The 24,458-nt window shown below is 44.0% G+C and overlaps 1 protein-coding gene across 2 annotated transcripts in view; it reads left to right on the top strand.

Annotated features, from left to right (window-relative positions):
- AGXT2 (alanine--glyoxylate aminotransferase 2) overlaps positions 1 to 24,458 on the top strand; it is a 34,843-nt gene that overhangs the window by 6,678 nt on the left and 3,707 nt on the right. For both annotated transcript variants that reach the window (XM_059173771.1, XM_059173773.1), the window contains 11 exons: positions 1,303 to 1,487; positions 4,248 to 4,371; positions 5,605 to 5,699; positions 7,166 to 7,259; positions 7,929 to 8,022; positions 11,853 to 11,953; positions 12,519 to 12,611; positions 14,930 to 15,062; positions 17,273 to 17,364; positions 18,881 to 19,030; positions 23,710 to 23,808. In XM_059173771.1, the coding sequence (XP_059029754.1) occupies positions 1,303 to 1,487; positions 4,248 to 4,371; positions 5,605 to 5,699; positions 7,166 to 7,259; positions 7,929 to 8,022; positions 11,853 to 11,953; positions 12,519 to 12,611; positions 14,930 to 15,062; positions 17,273 to 17,364; positions 18,881 to 19,030; positions 23,710 to 23,808 (1,260 nt within the window). The remainder of the gene's footprint in view (positions 1 to 1,302; positions 1,488 to 4,247; positions 4,372 to 5,604; positions 5,700 to 7,165; positions 7,260 to 7,928; positions 8,023 to 11,852; positions 11,954 to 12,518; positions 12,612 to 14,929; positions 15,063 to 17,272; positions 17,365 to 18,880; positions 19,031 to 23,709; positions 23,809 to 24,458) is intronic.

Genomic DNA, 24,458 nt, shown 5'->3' with positions numbered 1-24,458 from the left:
ACACAGCGGAGACAGACCAAGACTACAAGAAGGAGACTATTTCTATTTGTCACAGGGATGTACGTATAGATAGAGACATACAAAGACATATATCACAAAGGTGATACTACACATTTGCTTTCTAAAATGTTGTTTTGAGGGGCACCTGGATGGCTCAGTCGTTAAGCATCTACCTTTGGCTCAGGTCATGATCCCAGGGTCCAGGGATCGAGTCCCACATCGGGCTGTGGGAAGCCTGCTTCTCCCTCTCCCACTCCCCCTGCTTGTGTGCCCTCTCTTGCTGTCTCTCTGACCAATAAATAAATTTAAAAATCTTTTAAAAAGTAAAAAATTTAAAAATAGGTAAAATGTTGTTTTGACTCTCATACAGCAATGCGTGATCTGACCTTCAGGAGTCCTCCCGTCCAAAATATAAAATTATAATTTTGCTCTCAGACTAAGAAATATTGGGCTTCTCTTTCTTTCTCTCTCCCTCCCTCTTTCCCTCTCCCCCTCCCTTCCTCCCTTTCTTCCTTTCCATCTGCTTCATTTTACATAATACTCCTAGGTTAGAATTTGTAGAGTCAATAGTCAGGAGGTACCCATAAAGAAGAAAAGGATAGGAGAAAGTCTGGTAAGAACATGAACACCACCAGCACTTCACTTCCTTTTCATTCAAAAAGAAAAAAAAAAAACTGGGCCCCTTGGTGACTCAGATGGTTAAGCATCTGCCTTCAGCTCAGGTCATGATCCCAGAGTCTTGGGATTAAGTCCTTCATCGGGCTCCCTGCTCAGCTGGGTACCTGCTTCTCTCTCTGCCTCTGCTTCCCTCTCTCTCTCTCTGTCTCTCACGAATAAATAAATAAAATCTAAAAAAAAAAAAAAAAAAAAAAAAAACTGCAGGAAAAAAGGAAGGAAGAGAAAAATAAAGAGAGAGAGAGAAAGGGAGGAAGTGGGGGAGGGAGGGAGGAACATTACCACAGACACTTACTTCTAAAATCGTTATATTTTTTTCTACAGCTAACATGAATTCAAAGACAAGGCTTTCCCCTGAAAGGTAGAAAATTTCAGCCTCCTTCTTCATATTTGATCTAGAAAGGGATCAAAGGGCCGCATTAATAATTTCCTGTACTGGAGAGGAAGAAAGGACCTTGAGCAAGGAGGATGTGGGGCAAATACCCCCAGGTGTGGGCACAGGATGGCAGCCTATGCTCGGTCAGCATAGAGGCGAGACGCTGCATTCGGCCCTGCTGTTGATCTTGTAAGAAATGTGAAGGTGAGGAAAAAAGAAATCTTAAACCCTTAAATCTTGCCTATCTACAGTCCCTCGCCTATGAACGTGTCCTGGAGATCCACAGTCAACACCTCGCTCCCATGTCGACGGCATATTTCCCGAAGCCTTTGTTGCTTCACCAGGGTCACATGGAATGGCTGTTTGATTATGAGGGAAACAGATACCTGGACTTCTTTTCTGGGATTGTCACTGTCAGTGTCGGTCACTGCCACCCGTGAGTATCCTTAAAATTCCGGCATTTTCACTCCTGGAGAATATATGGAGATCCGGCTAGTGATCACGTTGGTGATTCAGAACTCTGGTTCCGAATTGTCTCTCCTTAGGCATATCTGGTTTCTGACCACCGTGCTCCCTACCTATTTCCTGGGTAACAAAAAAATCTTAACACTGCCCTTTTTGTTTTCTCGGCAATGCAAGATTTATTCATTCTCATGCCATGAGGCGTGTGCCATGTGATTGGAGTGTGGCTGTATGTGTGTACTTGTCCTCACTAGTGACAGCTTTCCAGAAAGAGGCAAAGTACTGAGGGAAAGACAAGTAGTTCTCGTAAACCCATGGGGCGGCTGGGTGTCGGGTGTGGGATGAGGAATCGAGAAATCACTTCTAGCCTTAGGATCTTCCTCACCTCTGACTGATGGATGGATGGATGAGGAAAGAAAGGATGCTAAGAAAGGAGTAATCAGAGCTGGAAATTTACATTAGAAATGCATGGATCCGTTAATCCTGGGATTCTCTGGACCCTCGTCATCAACCCACCCACACAAATACCCTGGGCAGGTTCTTCTATGGTTCTTTTATTTTTGATTCCACTCTCCCAATTTCCTGCCTATTCGCTCTTGCCTTTAATCATCCATCCAACAAAGCTCACTTCAAGTAAGACCATCATACAGCAGCAAGCTGAAATCAACTGAGTAAGTTTGGGTCCTTCTGTCAAAGTAGGAGTGAAGGTCTTCCCCTTCAGCAGCTGTCAGGTGGGAGGAGCAAGATTTACCTCCAGGTCTAGGCTCACCTCTTCCTCCCACAACCCTCTCCTTCCTGCTTCTGTCTCTGGGAGGCACTCAACCCATGTGAGGTCCAAAGGAGCTTGTAAAATAAAATTCAGAGGCGGTCTAAAATATGTGATAAGCACACATGAAAGAAGGTAAGAAAAACAAAAGAGAGAAAAATTTTGATTTCATTAATAATGTTAGGTGTTGTCCCTGTTAGTTGACCACTCAATGATGCTCATGACCTTTGTGCTTCTCCTGATCTCGCTCTGACCCTGCAGCTTGCCCTCTGACACCCTGACCCTTTCCCTAGCCTTCTGCTCTTCTCTCTATAACCTCCTCATGTCTTATTATTTCTGCCATAGAATGGGGCCATTCCTGGTCAGTGAGTGACCCTTTCCACAGCCTTCCCCAGCTCTGTCTCTTCACCTTGACCCCTCACCAAGCTACTATCATAACTCCAATAAACCCAGATTGGGCATTAGGATGCCCCACATTTCACACAGCATCTAGGACATCCCCACCCCTCTCCATGATAGTCCACCGTCAGCTGAAGTTCAGCCTTACCGAGGCCAAACCCCTCACACCCTCCACTATACTGTTTCTACTTGCATATTCATTTATTCAAGGCGCACACATGAGCCTCCCAATCTGCAAGGGTCCTCTGCCAGGAGTTGGCAGCCACTGGCTGCATCTCTTGACTCATCCTGGAGTTGCCCCGACGTTACAGGCAAGAATGGTGAGGTCATCTTTGACTTGTCCCTGCCTTTCACTCCCCTGAGCCCACCTGATTCCAAAGTCTAGCTTTCCCTCTGTTGAAATGCCTCTCCCACTGGCCCCCCACTAATTCCCACTAGTTCCCCCACTAATAGCCACAGGTACCCCACTAATTCCCGGCCTCCTAGGAGTTTTCCTCCTCCTACACCTGGAAGACCACCTTGCCCTCCTGGCTGGCCTCACCATTACCAGCCTTCCCTGATCTGTCCTACCTTCATATGGCTCACATGTTTATATCACTGAACAACACTTTTATCAATCACCTCTTCTGTTTGACTTTACTGATACTCTGCAATTTTCTAAAGTGAGTCGTGGAACCCTGATTTCAGGAGAGGTCAGTTGGTAAAGCATCTCATGAAAAAATAAGCTTTAAAAACACTTTAAACTACATCTCTCTTCTAGGAAGAAACATTGGGTATTTGGCTAACAAAGGCACTGGCAAGTCCTACAGTAAAGAAATCTGTCTGATCTGGTATTTCTCAAATTATTCTTTTTTGTTTTTTAATTCTTCATTATTTATTTAGCCCCGAACTTGCATGTGTGTGTATGTGTGAACAACTATTACTAACAAATAGAACTGGTATGTTAACTCTAGCCATTGCTGTCCTTTAGATCAAGTTCAAACATCCTGGCCTGTCTCTTCAAGGTATTCCTAGTCAGGTCCTACATACCCTCAACATGAGCCCTCTGATCCTTGACAGAGTATAGTTTCAGAGTCACAAAATGTGCATCAACATTGACCACTGTTAGGAATCAGATACTTGACTCTCCTTTGAAGAAAGAAATGTGGTCCTTATATACACATGCATGATGGATCTATAACTCTTTAGAAGAGTAAATGAAAAGACACTTAGTCTTACACCTAGTCATCTCTAGTTTCCAAACTGTTCAAAGGATATTTAATAAGGAAACCTAATTAAAAGAGAGTCTGTGTCCTGAAGTAGGAATTTCTCCTCTACAATCCCTGAGAGATTGACATCTGGTCTCCTTTGGAACACCTCCCTTGGTGAAGAACCCACAACCTTTCAAGACCACCCATCCCATTGCCAGACAGCTCTACTGGTTAGAGCTCTTCCCACGTGTGGATGAAACCAGCCTCTTGAAACTATTTGAGAAGTAGCCCCATGTTTGGGTTCAATGGCCAGTGTGTGTGTGTTGGGGGGAACATGGCCACCAGCAGCATGGGGATCTCTGCTCTCCTGTTGCTCCAGGAAGGTGAACGCAGTGGCACAAAAGCAGCTGGGCCGCCTGTGGCACACAAGTTCCCTCTTCTTCCACTCTCCAATCCACGAGTTCGCAGAGAAGCTTTCGGCACTTCTTCCTGAGCCTCTAAAGGTACGATGCTCTTCAAAGGAACAGGAGTCTCATGATCCCAGGGAAGCAGGAATATGAACAGCGAATCTGGTCCATGCTTTGAGCATCTGAAAAAGTGAGCTAATAGCCATATCTGAAAGGGATCAAGAAGACAGGAACTTAAGAATCGCTGGTGAAGCCAGCCAATGTTCACACATCACCTCCCAGCCTCTGCCTGTCCTTGGCCACAGATCTGCAAAAGTCGCTTCACAGAAGCCCAGCCCTCCTCCCTGGACACTCTCCTCTGTGTTCCTGGGGGAAGGGGGAAGTTCCTTCTCTTGGCTCCAGGGCCCCTCTACAAAGTCATTTGCATGGCTCATTTTACAGAGTGGAGCCATTTTTTACTAAAATTAAATCCCATTCAGTCCATTCAACCTAGGAGGCACTGAGATAGTTTTGCTAAATGAGATGTTTTTCTGCATCCAAAATGACTGAATAGGTCTCTTTTTAACTGAACTGAGATGTTGAAGTGTTGGCCAAGATTTGCATTTCCAGATTCATTGAACTAATATATGTCGTACCTAGAACAGTACCCAGGGTTGGCTTTTAGGATTACTTTCTGTATTCTCTAGATTCTCTATTTACTATAGAGCTGAAGAAAGCTGGACCAGCTGCAACCTAAGTGCAGGCCAGTCATGCTCATGGAGAAGCAGAAGTAGGGGTACAGGCCCTGAGCCCGGAGGACCCAGGTGCCCTCATTTCTCCCTTTTCTTCTAACCAGGAGGAGCTGCACGTTTTCCTCATTTGCTTGTTTTTTCAATATTCACACACACTGAATAGACAGGCTATGACTATCCCGTGAAGCTGCAGAGTCAAGGGGCCTGCCTTGTCCCAGCCTTCAGAACTCAGGTGGTTGAAGTTCAAAGCTAAGCAATCCAGTCCTCAGACGCACTCACCAACTAACCATTCCATATCCTGCCTCGGGTTTTCCTATCTTGGCATTTTGCAGAACATTGATGAGAGCCAGTGAAACCTTGGAATGCTTCACAATCGGGATGATCCCTTGGCCATTTTTGTATCTCTAGCACTTAGCAGCTTGTTCAGTGAAAAGCTGTAGAGTTAACATAGTAATCCGGGGATGGAACTGCTTGTCTACAGGGAACTCGCCTTAATAATTAGAGGCTGGGGGGACACACAGTCTTTAGCAATTTCAGATTAATTGGGTAATAAGAAAATAAATGAACGTATGAAGTCACGTGTCTTGTTTCCCTCCAGGTCATTTTCTTGGTGAATAGTGGTTCAGAGGCCAATGATCTAGCCATGCTGATGGCCAGAGCACACTCAAACAGCACAGACATTATTTCCTTCAGGTAATCACGCCCTGAAATATTCAACCTCAATAATATTGACTTACTCCAATACCAAATGGGCATCTTTAAAACATAGCCTGGAGGGGAAGGGGGCTTTCCCAGGAGTATTGTTCTAATTTTATGTGTTAGGGAAGAATCAGTCCAGTGAATTTTATGACTGGATAAACCCATATAAAGTGGCCTGATCCAAGTTAGGAGTCCCTAAGTTAGGGGTCCCTGACTGGGGTAACAAACAGCTTGGAGTACTAGTTATGTCACAGATCTTCCTATAAATTTAAAGAGATAGTCATATGTCAGTTTTTTGTGTTTTTTGTTTTTTTTTTTACTTTGAAGGTATGGTATTGACCAGGACAAATGCCGAGTCAACACCCACAGACGCTCCTGGCTTTAACTTTCTTCTCTTTAAGTGCAGAGGATGCATATTTAACCTGTATATTTCTCCTTCTTTGGGTGACTTTTGAAAACTGATAATTTAATAACTTCATTATAAACCCTTGGCAACTCTACTAGCGTTAAAATAATAGAAAATTAAGCATTTTGTTTGCAGTTGTGTCCTCAGGGTAATTTTATATAGCACATTGAAACAGGCTCTTATAATAAGGTTTATGTCAAAGAGCAGCTTATACTCAAAGTAGGTAGAATGAAGAAGTAGTCCTGGTCTGTCACCTGTCTGGCCATAATTTCTGTCTCCATTCAAAAGAAGATGGAATACCACAGCATGTCCAATACTGCATAATCCATATAAAATGCACATGTGGCAACTAAGGAAACATTTGTTAACAAAGAAACACAGCAAGAAAAAAAAAAGTGATTGATGTTTTACCCAATAAACATCCCAGAATATACATGTCCAGATAAGTGTTGATCTATTCAAAACAGGCATGTGTTACTGGGGTTCAACACACGTTCATATCTCCTCCTTCAAGATAGATGACCATCCTTTTGAATGGTCTTAATAGTTGTAAATCCTCGTGTCAGAGTGACTTTGATTTGGGGAACCATCAAAACCCCTTTGAAGCCAAGACTGGTGATGAGAATGTTATGGACAAAATATGATAGTCTTGGGTTCAAAAAGAAACAAAATCTGTGATCTTTATACGCCAAATAAAGAGGCTTCTGAGGAATTTGTGCAGCAGCCACATCTCAGGAACTAATACTTGGCTTCTCAAGGTGACTACCTTGAAGATTAATGCTCATTGGCTACCTAATCTCTGGCACGGTGCTGAAAGATGGGTCTCATTACTATATAGGAATCCAGTAGGGCATCGGTTAAGGTCAGAGTTCCTGCAAAGCTTCCTTTCACCATTTCAAATCTCTGACCCCAGGAAAAAAGACAAATAAGTAAATTCTCCTGGCAGAGCTTTAGAAGATTTCTTAGAAATCACTGGAGTTGCATGTCAATGGTGTTCTACTGAATTGAAGAAAAATGAACTTAACCCCATCTTCTCACTGTTTCTTCTCTGTAGAGGAGGCTACCATGGGTGCAGTCCTTACACACTTGGCCTGACCAACGTAGGGCCCTACAAGATGGAGCTCCCCAGTGGGACAGGCTGCCAATCAGTGAGTTCTGGGATTTTTATCTTCTTTCTCAAAAGTCTGCTGGGTAGGTGCTATGATTGATCAGATTGTCCAGGTATTAGGATTCGAAATGAGTATAAAGCCTATCGTTAATCAGGGGCTGAATTTGACTTAGTGGAACCAAAGCCCACTTGGAGGAAATGTTTATTGGAAAAGCCTTCAGAGTCTGAGTAATAATTCGTGATAGAGATTTTTAAAGTTTGTTTTGCTTTTAAACAAAATCAAATAAACAACCAATAAATGCATTGAAACTAGTTCTCAGAGCCTTGAGTGCCTAGGATTTCTATAGAACCATCAACCCTGTACTCACCGTCTGTCCTCACTTGCTATATATACCCACCTCAGCAGAAGACTCAGATACCTAATTATTCCTATTCTTTCAGATGCCCTTACTCTCCAAACTCTTGAGCAAGTTCCAGGCTGACATTGAAATCAGTTTCCTTTGTAAAGTGCCCACATAACTGATTTCTAAGAAAAAAATTATCTTTTCAAACCAAAATATTAGAGTTTCATCTGAGGGGGCAGAGGAGCAAGGGAGGCATCTCAATATCAAACTAAGAAGCCCTCTTACCCTGATCGGCATCACATTCTCCTTCAAATTGGCTACCTTGTCTTTCCAGTTTGCCAAATTCCTTCTTTTGTCACTTGCAGACAATGTGCCCAGATGTTTTCCGTGGCCCTTGGGGAGGAAGCCACTGTCGAGATTCTCCGGTGCAAACAATTAGGAAATGCAGCTGTGCACCAGGTTCAAGGGGTCAGGGTGGGAGGTGGGTGGTGGAAGGTCAGGAGGGGCAAGGAAACTAGAGAAAGGCTGTACCATTCCTAAGTGAACAGATGGGGGGGGGGGACGGAAATGGGAGGAGTCAAAGGAAACAAAACTAGAAACCCACCCCACCCCACCCCCACCCCCATAGAATCAGCATTTCCCATGCCTCCCATGCTGTCTGGTTGTGAGGAAAAGCATCTCACACTATCATAGCTGGGCTAAACAGACAATCACTTGGTGCTTAATTAAAAGGGTTCTTTTAGCTCTATTAGCAACAGCTTTTCTATCAATTTTAAAAGAAAATAAGGCTGGTAGAATTGTTTACCAATTCCCAGTGGGGAAGGGTGGAGGAGAATACTTTTTGCAATCTCTTGAAATGCCAGACAAGAAGCGCACCCCCCGCCCCAGGGATTCAGAGTGCCAGCCAAAATGACAGCATCTGTCAAAGCTTAAGGCCATTCCCAAAGGCTGCTGATATCTCTTGCAAGTTTTAAAGGCGTTCTCAAAAGGAAAGCTGTCACTTACCCATGGCGGTTTTAGTGACATTCTTTACCTATTCTGGTTCTGAGAGGAAGCTTGAAAGCAGACTCTCTTCTTTGCTAATCAACAGGTTTCCCCTTGTGCCTGTCGGCACAGTTCAAGACTTTTCAATAGCTGCTTCTAAGTAGTGCTGAAAGAAAGAGCTAAGTGCTTCTGTGGAAGGTATTTGACGAAATAGTCTGGCTCACGGGGTTGAGAAAAAGAATGCAAATGGAAGTCTTTTTCAAAAATGAGCTTTGAAAGGAAGAAAAATCCCTGTCTCCTTAGAGTTCAGATGGGATAATGGCAAAATGGAGGTTGGAGGAGGAAAGAATGAGCATTGAAACAAGGTGCCGTGGTCCCAGAACTGAAAACTGTAAGAAGACTTAAAGCTCTGTGTGTGTGTGTGTGTGTGTGTGTGTACCCTCCATTTTAAAAATGAAATAAACAAGGCCCACAGTGGGGAGGCTGGGGAGCTAGGACTTCACCCTAAGCCTTCTGACTCCAAACCAGTGCTCCTAGCCTATGGCCATCTTTGTTCACACTAACATTCCAGCAGGATGAACCCAGGCTTGACAACAATTCCCATTTTGCTGGCCAGACTTAGGAGACACGTGAAGTCAGCAGACCAGGAGTTCACTCCCAGCCCCGGCTGGTTCAGCTAGGAGCAAAGGCTCCACCTATTGTAACTTTCTTCTCATTTGGAAGATGGAGATAGCTGCACCTGTATCTGTCCCTCATTACTAGGCTTCATGAGATCAAGGGAAGGGAGCTTTCTGTACAGGGAGGCAGGTAATAGCAATGTCAAGTGTACCCATAGAGACAGACCTGTGGATCCAACCTAAATGGCATCAAGAACTACAATTGGTTTCATGTACCTCGTGGACTTCAACCCAACCAGAAAATCATGAGCGTGGAACCTAGCAGCAGAAGTGCTCAAGAGATAGCTCTTGCCTTCCCTCCCCACGCTGGTCCCTCTCCCTTTCCATCCTCTCCACCCCCTCCTTCTTTGAGTCTTTCTGGGCTCCAAGCCAACTTGAAAATGCTAGAACCCCATGGTCATCTCTCTAGTGGCATTTGGAGGCTAAATGATAGTGACAGAATCCATTTCTGCTTCTCTGGACTGTTGTCCTTGGCATATCTCAAGTCAGCTGTTTTCTTAACTCATATCTTCAAGAGACACCACTGATATATATTTAAATGGACTAGGAATACAAAAAGCCTCCCCCAGGACTTTGGGGAGCTGAGAAGTGTTTGGTCCTTGTTGTAAAACGGCAGATTCATAGGTTTGCAGAAGCAAGCCAACGTATAAAATAGTTTGAGTATAGAAGATTCCAGTTCTCAATTCCTCTTAGGGTTTGTTCACTGGGCGCATGCAGGTGCCAATCTTGGTAGATGTTCTTTCATCTCAGGATTATGTCCTCACGGTCCACATGGGCATATGTAGGGTCCATGTTGTGAGCCTGATCTAGTCACTGCTGTGGGAGACTTCATTACCTTCTTCTATCCTTTTGTCAGGATTTTGTCTTTCCAAGTATTCATTCCAGGCCCTGAACTTCAGATGTCACCCATGATGACATTCACCTCCTAAAGTCCACAGCCCCCAGAAACCCCAGACCTTGTACTTATCATGTCATTCTTCCTCACCTTTTGCAAAATGAGTTTCCTTTTCCTTAAGAATTGTTCTTTCTTAGCCTTTCACTCCACTTAACGGTTTCTACCCTAGCAGCTAAAGTAAAAACACTTCCGTCTCTACTCTGTTGCTCGCCTGGTCTCCAGGAGAACATCCACTCTTTACACCCTTGGTGTTGTCATGGTGATGCCACTGCACCCCATCCCTCTCCAGAAGCAGCCTGACCTGGAGTTACAGCAATGAGCTCAAGAAGGAAATGTGAAATGTGAAATGAAATAAGAAGCTGATTACAGCAGGTGACCCCTCTCATCACTGAACTTGTGGGCAGTAGGGGACAAACCATGAAAGGTCTACCACTAGTTTAAGCAAAACCTTTTCTCGGTTTGGTTTTGTCCAAATGTAAGCCATTAGGGTTGATTTTGTTCCACCTTCTGATCTCTCTATTTATAGCTCAGCTTGCTAAATGTCCAAATTGTATCTTTTGAACATATGTTCCATCCTTTAGAGTCATCTTTGACTGTTTTCTCTTCCTGTCTTACTAAGAATTTAAAAATCCATTCTCTAGAGGCATAGGTTTATTTATCTAGCATATCCTGTTCATCAAACAACTCCAGCAATGACAAAAAATGTGCTTTCTGGGCTTGATTCCCTTTCCTTTACTTCCTTCTTTGCACTTCCAGCCCCCAACTCCAACTAATCGAAGATGTCAGGTACCCTGGTCGAGCCAGCTCTCCCAAATACCACATGTACCTTAAAATATGTTTGGGACCAGGGAGTGTTCTTTCCCATTTTCAAATGAAGAGCTGAGGTATAAAATATAATTTGTGCCTCCGTGTTGATGATGATGACGGAAGTCTTCTGTCCCTTTTCTCTAGACGTCAGGAGATAAGACAACCTCCCCGCATCTCAGCAAGTGCTGGGATGGCAGGTGGTGGCTCTTCTCCCAGATTGCTTTCACTGTCACTGGGGCTGGGGCTCTTCTGCTGTCCATGGATATGGGCTGTGTGGTGCTGTTTAGAATCAAATTAGAGACATAGATAAAATTTCTGAAGTTTCAGTAGTGTATGGATGCAGTCTCTCTGGGAAAGGCTTCCTGCCCCTGCCACCATGGGTGAACATTATCGGACTCCAGTACTTTCCTCTTTAGACCAGATTCTAATTGTTCTATAAACATATTTGCTAACTCTAAAGACCAAAACACTCTATAGCTTTAAAACGGTACATCAGATTAAGGGGCAATAAAAGGTAAATAGAGTCATTTTCAAATAGATAAAATCCACACTCCAATTACATTTGAATTAAATCTACCCAGTTGAGAGAATAGGCATCCTTGTGTGAAATAGCTCTGTATTCCAGACTCAGTGATACTTTGGGGCATTTCTTCCCCAGATGGAAGTGACTGAAGTGGTTTGTGTATGTTTTTATGGCTCTCCTACTCTCTCTGCTCAAACTAAAGTGCAAGCTGTTGCAAAAGAAAGTCCCCCCTTCAGAATGCTATGCCTTCATTTCCTGTTTACTGTATTCTAAGGTTTCTAATCAATCTACTCATCCTCTTTTCTTTTTTTCTGTTTCCCCCCCATTCTACTGAATGCCATTCTCACATCTTCAAATGCTATGTTTTGTGTGTTTGTTTGTTGGTGGTTCTTGTTTTTTGCAGACTGCTGCCAAGCGAAAGACCAGTATATTGAACAGTTCAAAGATACTCTGAACACTTCTGTGGCCAAATCAATTGCTGGATTTTTTGCAGAGCCAATTCAAGTGGGTATATTGACCTTAGACATTAATTGGGCTGACTTTTAAGTTATCAGAGAGTTTTAACTCAGACATTAGAGAATTTGAAAATAGTTAAGTGACCATTGCTGTGTCCCTCTCCAAATTCAGTTCATTCTCTTGGTCTCCTTGAAAAAAAGAAGGCTCCTGATTCCTCTACTGACCTTCAAACACTCCTGCATTCCTGGGTTGAACAGATTAAATGAAACTACTGAATTCCTAAAATTCTGAAGAAATGGAAACCCCAGCAAATTTTAGTTGCTCAATACCCACACTGCCAGGGGGAGTATCTCTTCAATATTACCAAATCCCCTTAATCCACTTTGTATCTACTCTCAGAAATAAGCATTTGCTTCATTTTCCCCAAAGGCATGGCATAGGGTAATGGTCCCTCTCTTCACCCACAGTTGGAGCAGTTCTAAAGACCACTGTAAAAATTTCTAGTATTACTAATACTACTGATGATAATGATCTAGCTTCTTTTTTTTTTCCCCTTAATAGTTTCAAAGGACTATGCTGTTCTTAGAGGACATCCTCGTTTGATCTTTTGCAGGGGGTAAATGGAGTCGTCCAGTATCCAAAGGGGTTTCTACAGGAAGCCTTCGAGTTGGTGCGGGAGCGGGGAGGCGTGTGCATCGCAGATGAGGTGAGCTGTGGACCGACTGTGGGTAGGGAGGCAGTGCAGGAAAGGCACAGGGAGAAACTTCTTCATACCTCCCTCCGAAATCCAAGACAAAAGCATCTCCAGGGTGGGAATTCCAGGGTGAGGGTATGAATTAATAAAGCCTTTGCTAGTTGACTGGTTGGTTAGTGGCTTATTTGGTCCATTTAACAAGCACAACAGAACTTAAATATCCAAATTGGAGTCTATCAAATGAGTGGCTAGTGGGCACTTTCTACATTCTCATGTGGGGACTGTGTCAGGGGTAGCTCAAAAACCACACAGGAAAATTTAATCTCATAACCAAGTTTTCATCCTAATTTTGCCTAAATAGTATTAACCAGCCTGGCAGCATTCATCTTACCTTAATTAAAAAAAAAAAAAAAAACAACTTGTTTGGAAAAGATATTAAAAGAAAAAAAAATGCATGGGGCACCTGGGTGGCTCAGTTGATTAAGCATCTGACCCTTGATGTCGACTCAGGTCACCATCTTAGCCTCGTAAGATCAAGCCCCAGCTTGGGTTCTGCACTGGGCATGGAGCCTGCTTAAGATTCTCTCTGGCTCTCCCTCTGCCCCTCCCCCCACAAAAGAAAAAAAAAATGCAGCCTCTAAGAAAGGAGAAGGCCACCGTTCCAGATCTTTAAAAACTAGTTCCAAAAAAATTCTAAAATAGCTAACGTTAAGGTATCACTGGAGGAAAAGCATATAGTAGCACCATGGGGACACTTCAAAGAGAACAAAATTCACCAAATCTGCAAGCATTAGCTTATGTCTTTTTTAAAGGTAACAATTTCATCATAATCACACTCATATTAGGGTATATCAAAGACAGTAGTCTTTTGTCTGCCGAGAATAGCAACAGAGGTCAAAGGACCAGAGGATGGTCCCCAGGACCACAGAGAGCCCCTGGATCATTGCTGGGTGTCCAGTCATGATTCTACAAACAAGCACTTCCACCCACCAAGAACAGGTGGGCCCTTGTGACTATGTTTCCCACCTGTTTCAGTCCTGCTGTGTTCCACCTGAACATTTTTGCTCAACTAAACATTCCTTATGGCAGTCTTTTGGGCTGTCCCCTCTGCAAATTTTTTTGGTAATTTCCTCATGTGCAGCCAGGTTTTTGATAACCCCAGGTGGCCGGGATGGCCCCCCAGAGTGCTGCACACATACACACAGCCAACCCATCCCACCCCGTTCCCCGACCTGCCACTGGGAGTTTAGGGAATGCAAACCAATCATAGTCCTGAAGAAAGTTAACTGCTATTAAAAAAAGAAGAAGAAGAAGAAGAAGAAGATTTACAATTTGCTACATCAGCGAGAGAATCCATTTTAACCTTTAGAATCAGCACTTAGTGACGCTGCCACAGTTGGACTAACAATGAGAGAAAGTAGATTGAATTTTTAAAATATATGACTTTCAGAATTTTCTTTCTTTTGTTTTAAAGATTTTATTTATTTATTTATTTATTTGACAGACAGAGATCACAAGTAGTCAGAGAGGCAGGCAGGGAGAGAGAGGAGGAAGCCCTGCAGAGAGCCCAACGTGGGGCTCGATCCCAAGACCCCGAGAACATGACCCGAGCCGAAGGCAGAGGCTTTAACCCACTGAGCCACCCAGGCGCCCCGACTTTCAGAATTTTCTAACATGGGTGTTTTTATCACTGTTTTTTTAAAGATTTATTTATTAATTTGAGAGAGAGTGAGTGAGGGCTTGAGTGTGGGGGAGGGGCTGAGGGAGAGAGAGAATCTCAAGTAGACTCCCTGTTGAGAATGGAGCTCCACACGGGCTCAAACCTAGGACCCCAAGATCACAAACCCAGCCGAAAGCAAGAGTCAGCGGGCCAACTGACTGAGCCAGCTGGTGCCCCGGTTTTATCAGGCAGCAGCCGTACCAGCCCCAATCCCCTCCCTATAACTGCAGTTTCTCCCCTGCTGCCTTACCCACTGGAGATCCTTATTAAGGATTGTTACCCAGAATGTTCCTTTCATGTGCATTACTTATCTGACCCTCACAGCAGCCCTGTGATGTATTGCTATTACTATTTCTGCTTAACAGAGTTAACATAGGTTCAGAGGACTTCAGAAATATCTCCAAAATCCCACAAAGCTAGTAAATGGGTTCTGGTAACTGAAAGCTCAAACACAGATTAAGTGTTGTGTCCGTGATCCTACAAAGATGGCGATGCCGATGACTGGCAGCGACAATACAGAAGAGGAAGAGGAGGAGAGGGAAGTGGTCACAGTCAGAAAAGCCATGATTTCTTAAAAGGTTTCCAATGACTTGGCATTGATTTCCGTCAGGTGCAGACAGGATTTGGAAGACTGGGCTCTCACTTCTGGGGCTTCCAAACCCATGGCATCCTGCCAGATATTGTCACCATGGCTAAAGGGATTGGGAACGGCTTTCCCATGGCAGCAGTTGTGACAACCCCAGGTAGGGCCAACAGGGAAGCTGCATTTTCTTCTGGGTCTCTCCCATCAGCAATGGTAGAAAACAGGTGTTTCAGAACTTGTGTGTGTTGAAGACAGTGGTAGGAACTCTACATGCATTTCTGAAGCAACAATAAAGAGAGAGAGAGTCTGCCAGACAGTGGAAGAGATGGAAGAAAGCCAGTCCTTTTTGCTCTTGCTGTAAGCAAGATTAATGCTCCCACGCCCACAATGCAAGGCAGGGTTCTCACACTCCAACAAGGTATAGGAAATTGTGCCACAAAAACAAAACCCACACAAGAGACCCCTTTTAACCAACCTGAAGATAACTGTGAAATTTCCAAGGGAATCATGTTTTGAGGGAGACTCTTCCTTGGGCTTGCTATTCCCCTATGTTATAAACTCAGGGTCCAGAGTGCACAGTTTTCTCTATTTCTGTCTCATCAACAAAACAGCCAAATATAATGCATCTCATTTAGTCAGAATATTCTATAAAATGAACATAAGAATAAACCCTATTTTCAGTTTTAGTGAGGTTTTACAGAAAATGATTTTTATGAACCGTTCATCATTAAAAGTCTTTAAACCATTTTGCTCTTCCCACCAGTAGGAAGCACACTTTAGATATACTAACGGGTAATTAAGTGTTCTGATATTTCAGTGTTTTTATTGAATGAATAAAGCTCCTTCTGCTCTCCACACAACAGGCCAATAATTTGAGAGGCGAGATTGGGGGCACAAAAACCAGCAAACTGAGGAGATGGCAGATTATCATCCTAAGGAATGTCTCCCCTGGGCAGGAAGTCTAAATTCCTTGTTTGTTAGCAAAAGGAGGAAGCATGAAGGGGTTGGAGAGAAAGGTGACCCACGTCTGTAGACATCTGAGAAAGGTCTTGTAACTTCTTTGTCCTTGGTCAGTTGCTCTTTATCTACAGGTATCTGGTGGTGTCGTGTAAATCTTTTTTTTTTTTTTAAGATTTTTATTTATTTATTTGAAAGAGAGAGAGAGAGAACACAGAGTAAGAAGTAGAAGCAGACTCCCCTCTCAGCAGAGAGCCTGATACTGGGCTCCATCCCAGGACCCTGAGATCATGACCTGAGCCAAAGGCAGAGGCTTAGCCCACTGAGCCACCCATGTGTCCCTTGTTCCTGTAAATCTTAAGCATAACATTGGCATTTCTGTTTGTACTTCCTTATCTCCTCAGGTTTCAGGTAAAACAAACAAACAAAAAACAGTTTATGCAAATCTCAGTTATAAGCAAAATTCCTGCAGTGATTAGCACATCTACATGCAGGGTGAAGCAGGAGTTTCTAAACTATAGGTCACAACAACAAGGGAAAATGAAGCAATATGTAATCAGACACGCTGTGTTTCTACCTGTTACAGATATTAAAATGTGGATGTAGAAAGTAAAGTATAATGAACCAAATATATGCTCACCCAGAAACAATCCAGAAATAATGTTATGAAATCTTTCGTGTTGTTTTAAAAAAGAAAAAAATTTTTCCTTCTTAGTCCCAAGAGTATAATATAGAAAGAAAGGTTAATAATGAAGATCCCATGTAAATTCTCATAAATCAAACGTTAAGGTACTTTTCAACTCACACAACACATTACAGATTTTGTTATCACACTTCTCGTGGAGTAAATAAGCAATTTTTCCCGATCCACTGGACACATGGATCAGTCAGCGAGGGCTACCATATCAAGACACCACACGCTGGGTGGCTTAAACAGCAGATATTTATTTCCTCATAGTTCTGGAAGTTGGAATCCAAGATCAAGGGGCCATCAAAGTGAATTTTTGGTGAGATCTTTCTCACCGATGGCCAACTTCTTGCTGTGTCCTTACATGTCCTTTTCCTCAGAGAGAGAAAGAGAGCTCTAGTGTCTCTTTCTCTTCTTAGAAAGACACCAGTGCTGTAAAGCCCCCACCCTTGTGACTTCATTTAACCTTAGTTACTTCACTAAAGGCCCCATCTCCAAATATATCCACATTGGATGTAGGGCTTCAACATCTGAAGAGGGGTCAGTAGGGCAGGGAGACACGTAATTCCATTTATAACCTCCACTCTCTGGTGAACGAAGAATGCGTTGGATACGATGCCATGAAATACATTATTAATACAACCCAAAAGTCAATATAATTCAAATGGTGTGATGGGAGATTATAGATAGGAACTCTCTACTCACCTTTTATCTTTTCCCCCTAGAGATTGCCAAGTCTCTGGCTACACGCCTTTTTCACTTCAACACCTTTGGAGGGAACCCCATGGCCTGTGCCATTGGGTCAGCGGTGCTCGAGGTATGTTCCAACAGCCACATTGACGTCTCTCATTTCACAGAATGGATACTTCAAAACCACACACACACACTATCCGACCTCTGTCACATCATATTATTCAAGTGAAGAGGTAATTACTAATCCATGAATTTAAGTTTGATTTCCAGTGATTATTCTGCCCCTTCACTCCTTTTTAAAGTTCTACTTTGGGTGCTTGAAGTATGAGATACAAAATAATTTATAATCAACTTCATCTGCATAGGAAATAGAAGAAAAGGTCACTAGCTGACAGCATTGAAATTTCTTTTTTATTTGAGTGCTATGTGATGGATAGTCACCAACTGCTATCCTTGAATTCGAGTTAATTTTGGCCTGGCCTTTATTGTCTTCCTTCCTTTGGTGGTACAGTCATAAAGAGAAACTGCGTTCAGCGGGACCAATGAGGTAATTCAGCTGTTGTTCAGACCCTGTCCCTCAATTTCCCTGCTGTCTCCTCTGGTAAATGCCTTTGCTAATGTGCATAATAAGAGCATTTGCTTAAGTGTGTGCAGGATATCACTGGAAGAATGCCCAAGAAACGAATCTCTGTGGTTGTTTGTGGGGAGGGAAACTTGGTGTTTGGGGGACAGGAGTCAGCGAGGGCCGCTCTACTGCATACACTTCCATACATTCTGATTTTTGAACAAGGCACATGACTCACCGATTTAAAAATTTTGAGCATATTTAAATAAAAATTCCCTTGCTGATTAAAAAGTTTCTTCAAATAGGATAAAATCACAAAATGAAAAGTAGGGGGAGGAGTGTTTCATTTGCTTCATTCAGTAGACATTGCCAACTTTTTGTTTAAGTGTTGCGTCCCCGCGAGCCAGTAGATAGGATTTAGGTGAGTAAGCAGGACTTAAGTCATGTAATTATTATCAGCTAACTATAAATATGGTAATTGTGTGTAGGAAATAAAATATCACAGGTGTCTACCATGAGTGAAAGTAGGTGAAAATTTTTTCGTATCTTCAGGGCCTTGACTCTGGGCCCACACAGGGCTTCACTCAGTCTGCCAGGCCACTGCCCTGTAGTGGCACACTCAAGCAATGATAGTGTGCGCCTGGCTGAGGGCCACTCTACAGAGGCCAGTAAGCTCCCAGTACCATGAGAATCTGTGACAGGTCTCTCCTCAGAGCACTGTCTTCTTCACGACTGTATCCTACTTCTCAGACAGGCCAGGTAGTAATGAACCTCAGGATAATGGCGTCAGCGTTACAGACTGTGTGGAGACATGTCTTTACTCTTTCCTATATTTTTAATCACCCCTGAAGATGAGGAGTGTTTGGAGACCCTATCTGCTCTACCAAGCCTCTTTTTTCTCCTTACAGCAAAGCTCTTTGTTGTACAGGACCTGGTTCCATTAGACTTTGAGTTCCAAGTATCGGGTCAACTTTCTATAAAGAAGGTCGTACACATTTATCTCTCAATACTTCTCGGTCGATATTAGATTTTTTTTTTTTTTAATGCAAGGCCATTTGCAACTTTCTTTAAACAGGTGATTAAAGAAGAAAAGCTACAAGAAAACAGTCATGACGTTGGCACCTACATGCTACAGAAGTTTGCTGAGCTGCGGGATGAGTTTGAGATTGTCGGAGATGTCCGAGGCAAAGGCCTCATGATAGGAATAGAAATGGTGAAGGACAAGGTAGGTTCTGATCTGCCGTGCTCCCTGTGACTTCTTGGGCTTGGGAAGAATTAAAGTAAGAAGGGTGAACCACAAGGTCACTTCATTCATTCTCAGGGAGAGCACACAATGCCAGAGAGACTCAGCGAAGCCCATCAAAGACAAGTGGGGAGTGCCAAAAGCGAGCAGGTCAAGAGTTCTAGAAGAGAGAGGGAGGGCATTTGGAACAGGGAGCTAATATTTTTCCTGCTGCTCAAGGCAAAGAATATTGGTGACAACTGAATATTTAGAATCAGACATATGGATATGGAGAAGGGAGGAAGTTATTTAGGGAGCAGCTGGTGGCCCAGAGAGCTCATGGAAGTGAGGGACAAGGCTGGGAAAGAGTTGTGAGGATGTTTTGGGGTGAGGACTTTAAGGATCTACAGGATTTTGAATTTTTCTGTTTGTAAATATTTTTCAATCTCCAAATAACCAGGCAGGGTGTGACTTTCTGATGACATTTCCCACTGTGACCTCAAACTCAGAATGACAACAATTGAACTTGGCTATTTCCTCCAAACCAGTTATTCCTCCAAGTTCGCGGTTTCCGTTTCTCACCCTCCACTCTTCTCCCAATTACCCAACCTCCACACCAGAAAATAACTTGAAAATCCTTCTCTCCTTGTTTCCAGTGTCAAGCCCTGTGGATCCTTTCTTTGCCAAGTCTCTCAAATCCTTCCCTGTGTCTCCATGGCTGTCCCTGCAGCCTGTGTCCCTCCCCTTCATAAAAGCAAAGCCTAGACCCACTGAGGAGAGCAACAGGGGGAGAATCTTGGCACCAGGTTGACAAAATCAGACTAACTAACCCCTTCACCCTAACTCTTGTCCAACTTTCTCTTAAGTGGCTTCTTGCTATTATCTTAACACAGCATCCTAGTTGAAGAGGACTCAGACCAGACTATGGATATAAGACTCTTCCATTGATGCCACACAGTGGAGCCAGTACAAAACTGGAATGTTTAAACAGGATCTTAAAGCTAAGGGAAGAAAACAACAAAATATGAGTAACATGAGACTAGGCCTTCTGGCTCCTAAGCCACAAGTACTTATCTTCAGCTTCTGGTCCAATCAAGAGCTGTTTAAAGGCTCAGAAGAGTCAATCTTAGTCCCCAACACAGGAGCTCCCCCAAAGAATCCATGCTTTAAAGTCCAGACGCCACAGAGAAAAACACAACGAGAGACAAAGTGTTCCTGTCTTTCCCCCTCTTCCAAACCCAGTTTCTGTGTACTCCTTGACACACAGACTCAGAGACACATGAACAAAATGTTCACCAGGACTTCATCATTCATGATTAAACCTCAGCAGCCTCCACATGGCCACTGATACAGGACAAGCCAAACTATGGTACATCCATCCCACAATGGCAGAGTTACATGTTCGATGGGAAAGGTATGCAAACTGTGTGATGGAAAAAATAACACAGGCTATCAAATAGTATCTACTGAATGAGCTCCGCCATTTGGTAGTATGAAGCATAGGCTCTGAAGGCTGACCACCCAGCTTTACATCCCAGCCTGTCCATTCCTTAGTCCCATTCAACGTCCATTCCATGCCATTCACTCCCCTACATCCAATGCACCTCAAACTTTTCCCCAGCCATGGACCACAGTACTCTCTGGTCTGTATCTACCTGTGGAGACCTAGCCTTCTTCCAGGTCTAACTCTTCATCAAACCTTCTCCCTAGCTTGTTTGTGTCTCCCCTAGACAGGGACTCGAGGCCTCAGAGAATCCCCCTAGCACCCATTCCCTAAAAAGCGCCTCTGAAAAGATCTTTCAAAATGATATATTTGTTGATTCAGGTTTCATATAGGATATATTACTTTCCTAAATAAGTTATACACTTTTGAGGCCAGGAAACATGCAGATGGTAAGTACTTTAAAAGTGTGTGTTGACTGAGCTCAAGTCCCTGCAACAATTTAGACCATATTCGTATAATTACGACAGCTCAGAACTTGCCTATAACATTCTCCGCCATAACCCAGAATTGAAACTCCCATTTGCTGTTGGTGAGGACATGGATCGGTACAGCCCTTTATGCCGCAATTTGCTGGCATCTATCAACATTTTAAATGTATGCATTTGACCTAGCGATTCCACTTCTAAAAATATGCCCGAAATAAATACTGATAGAAGTTTGAAAGATGTAGATGAGCAGGGATGTTTGTGGCATTGTTTATAATCATAAAAAATTGGAAACAACAAAAATATCCAACAACAGATGATTAAACAAATGACCAACAAACTATGAAATATCTGGTAACCTTTAAGAAGATGAGGTCCAGTTGGGGAGGTATGTGCTATGGTGAGTGCTGTGAAGTGTGTAAACCTGGCGATTCACAGACCTGTACCCCTGGGACTAATAATACATTATATGTTTAAAAAATTAAAAATTAAATTTTAAAAAAAGAAGATGAGGTCCAAAAACAATGACATGCGAAGATGTCTAAGATAGATTTAAATTGTTATAACCAAATTGAAAAACATATAATGTTTTTCAAAATGAGTAGGACTCATTTTTCTAAATATGCATATAGCTGTATTTGCACAATAGAAAAAGTGTCTCGTTCACATGAAATTATCAACAAGGGGTAAACCTAGGAGTAAGATTGGGGGAGAGAAAACTTTCCACTTCATGCACCTCCATTTCAGTTCAAGGTTTTTTTCTCGATAACTATGGATTATTTTATTTAACTGCACATCTATTGGGGGGGACAAGAAAAAGGTAAACACGAAGGGACATTTACACACCCACCAAGGGGTCAGTTAGAACTTCCCCACTCGATTATCAAGCAGCTGGGACACAGGCTTGAGCACAAGGCCAGAGCAGCTGTCCTGGGGCTGTCCCTCAGAGTTTTCTGCCCTGTTCCTCTCTGTGGAATGCATACAAGATGTTCAACGCGTCACAGCAGTTGAGGCTAGGGGATAATAAGATGGGCAAGGGAGCAGAGTGGGTGCTGGCCCAGTCCAGAGTGAAGCCAGACTCCACCTGTGCAAGACTCTCCAGCAAGACCCCACCAACTCAACTTTCCCTAGGGAAACCTTTCCAGAGGGTGTTGAATGCCCTCCGACCTCTCACTATCTCCACACCGTATCTGACCACCTGACGGCTCTTGCAGATTACCTCAATTATTTTGTCATATTTCAGTCTTCCCCTTCTACTTGAAGAGAATGTCAAGGGCAAGCAGGAATGCATGATGACATTTTACATCAGTGAGAAGATCTTGGTCTCATCCCCCATCCCAGGTCCTCATATCTTGCAATCTGGAAGTCTGAATTTTATCTTTAGCTTTAAGACAGACAACAACGCAAACATCTCTGGGAGGTCCAGTCTTATTCTGTGCTGAGACACTGAGATCTAAGCAGGAAGGAAGGGTTGGGGCATGAGTTGGGGGAGGGGTATGGATACTGAAGCCTAGAGGGAGGGTGGGTAGGAAGCCCTGAGAAGGACAAAGCTGGGATCCCTATAGGGAGTCCTCCTGTGTCTCACAAGGATGATAGGGGCTGGCCCAGGAGCCGGGATCATGCCTCCCTCTACATGTGAACCAGAGCCAGACCTGTGTTGATGCTACCACAGCCATGTGCCACAGAAGACAGACCCTCGCTCAAGACAGGATCACAGCAGCAATTCCCACACAGGCACCTGCCAGGCCTTTCACCAATCCAGATGCCTCGGCCTGCCCCCAACCTTCTCATTCCATAGGCCGAGCATGAGCCCCAAATGTCTGTAGTTTGGAAAGGCTTCCAGGGGGTGCACACACACAGCCAGACTTGAAATGACTAAGACAGAGGGAGGCGTCTGTACTCAGGCTCAGAAGACAGGAGACACACAGAAAAGGCGCCAGCCCCCAGCCCAGTGGCCACCAAAGGGGAAGTGGCATGTCTGGACCCCCCAGGGAGAGACAACCTCCAATGCCTGATAACTTGAAACAGCCTCTGACCAGCCCCCCATCCCCCAACCCTTCCACTCTCATTCTACCCCACCCCTGGGCCAAGGGCTTACTTTTCCTAACTCTGGAGGATTAAGTCTTGGGGAAGAAAGAGCAAATTCCACAAGCCAGGGAGATGAGGACAGCCGGCACCACCCCAGCTGCCCTAGCCACGCTATGGCCCAGGGAAAGCCTGGATCGTTCATGTCCTTGTGTAACTTTGCAACCATTTCCTGGACTTTGAAATGAGCCCTTTACATGAGCAAAACAAAGTGAACAGTTGAGAATTACCACATCAATAAAGCCGACTCCAAATTTGGCTAGAAAAGAACCAAATTCCCAGGATAGCCATTGGCAGAGCCAAGATTCACTGACTATCTGCATTCAACTTCATTTTTTCTTTAGGCATTTGGAATGAATTGGGATAAAAGCAAATATTTTTAATAATAACACCACCCCCCCCAAAGACTCCATCCAGCAATTAACAGCTATATTTTTCTTTTCTTTTCTTTTCTTTTTTTCAGTTTTTATTTATTTATTTGAAAGGGAGAGAGAGAGAGCATGAGAGGTGGGAGGGTCAGAGAGAAAAGCGGACTCCCCGTTGAGCAGAGAGCCTGATGGGGGATTCGACCCTCGGATTCCAGGATCATGACCTGAGCAGAAGGCAGTCGTCCAACCAACTGAGCCACCCAGGCACCCTAGAAAATGTATTTTAAAATGTATTTGCAGGTGAGCTGCCAGCCTCTTCCCCGGGAAGAAGTCAATGAGATCCATGACGACTGCAAACGCATGGGGCTTCTAATTGGCCGAGGCGGCATTTTTGCCCAGGTAAGAGCAAGGCTGGTCTTTCCCTGTGCCTTTCAGTGGGCGTCTCCCTGACGTCCCAGCGCTGGTCTCTTTCCTTCGCGGCCCAGCCCCACTTCCTCGGGGCATAATGCTCAGATCTTTTCGTGAAAAAGGTGCAGTGCGGCCGTAAGACCACGCGGGGGCGCTGTGTTCCAATTGTCTAGTTAACGGGGCTCTAGGAGGACGGTCTCACAAAAACCTCACAAGAGATACGCAACCAACCAGAGGATTTACAGTACAGGTCACAGCAGAGTCATCACAATCATGCAGTGACTAATTTCTCTCATGTATGAATTAATTCGAACCCTGTGAAAGCAATTCCAGTCGGGAGGAACCTAACAGCGCTGGCTGACCCAGGTGACCCTTCAGGAGAGGTGCGAGACCACCCTGGCTGGATCCCTAATGAGAACCCCAAATCAGCCCCTCCCAGCGCCCTTCACCCATGCAGAGTCCAGCTCTCCCTGCTCCCTCCTGGAAAGGCCAGGGATAGCCCCAGCAGGTGCGGTCCTGGGGCAGCCCTGCGCCGTGGGTGCTGTGGGCAAGCGCTGATGCTCTCCCCATGTCTCTCACACCAGCAGGACCCTCCCCCTAAAGTGGTTCCAGGGCAGACATGTAAGATTTAGGGTAGCTTC

This window comes from Mustela lutreola, chromosome 5 (genome assembly GCF_030435805.1).
Source record: "Mustela lutreola isolate mMusLut2 chromosome 5, mMusLut2.pri, whole genome shotgun sequence".
Classification (NCBI taxonomy): domain Eukaryota; kingdom Metazoa; phylum Chordata; class Mammalia; order Carnivora; family Mustelidae; genus Mustela; species Mustela lutreola.
Note: the sequence above shows the minus strand (reverse complement) of the source record. Positions and strands in the feature narration are given on the sequence as shown.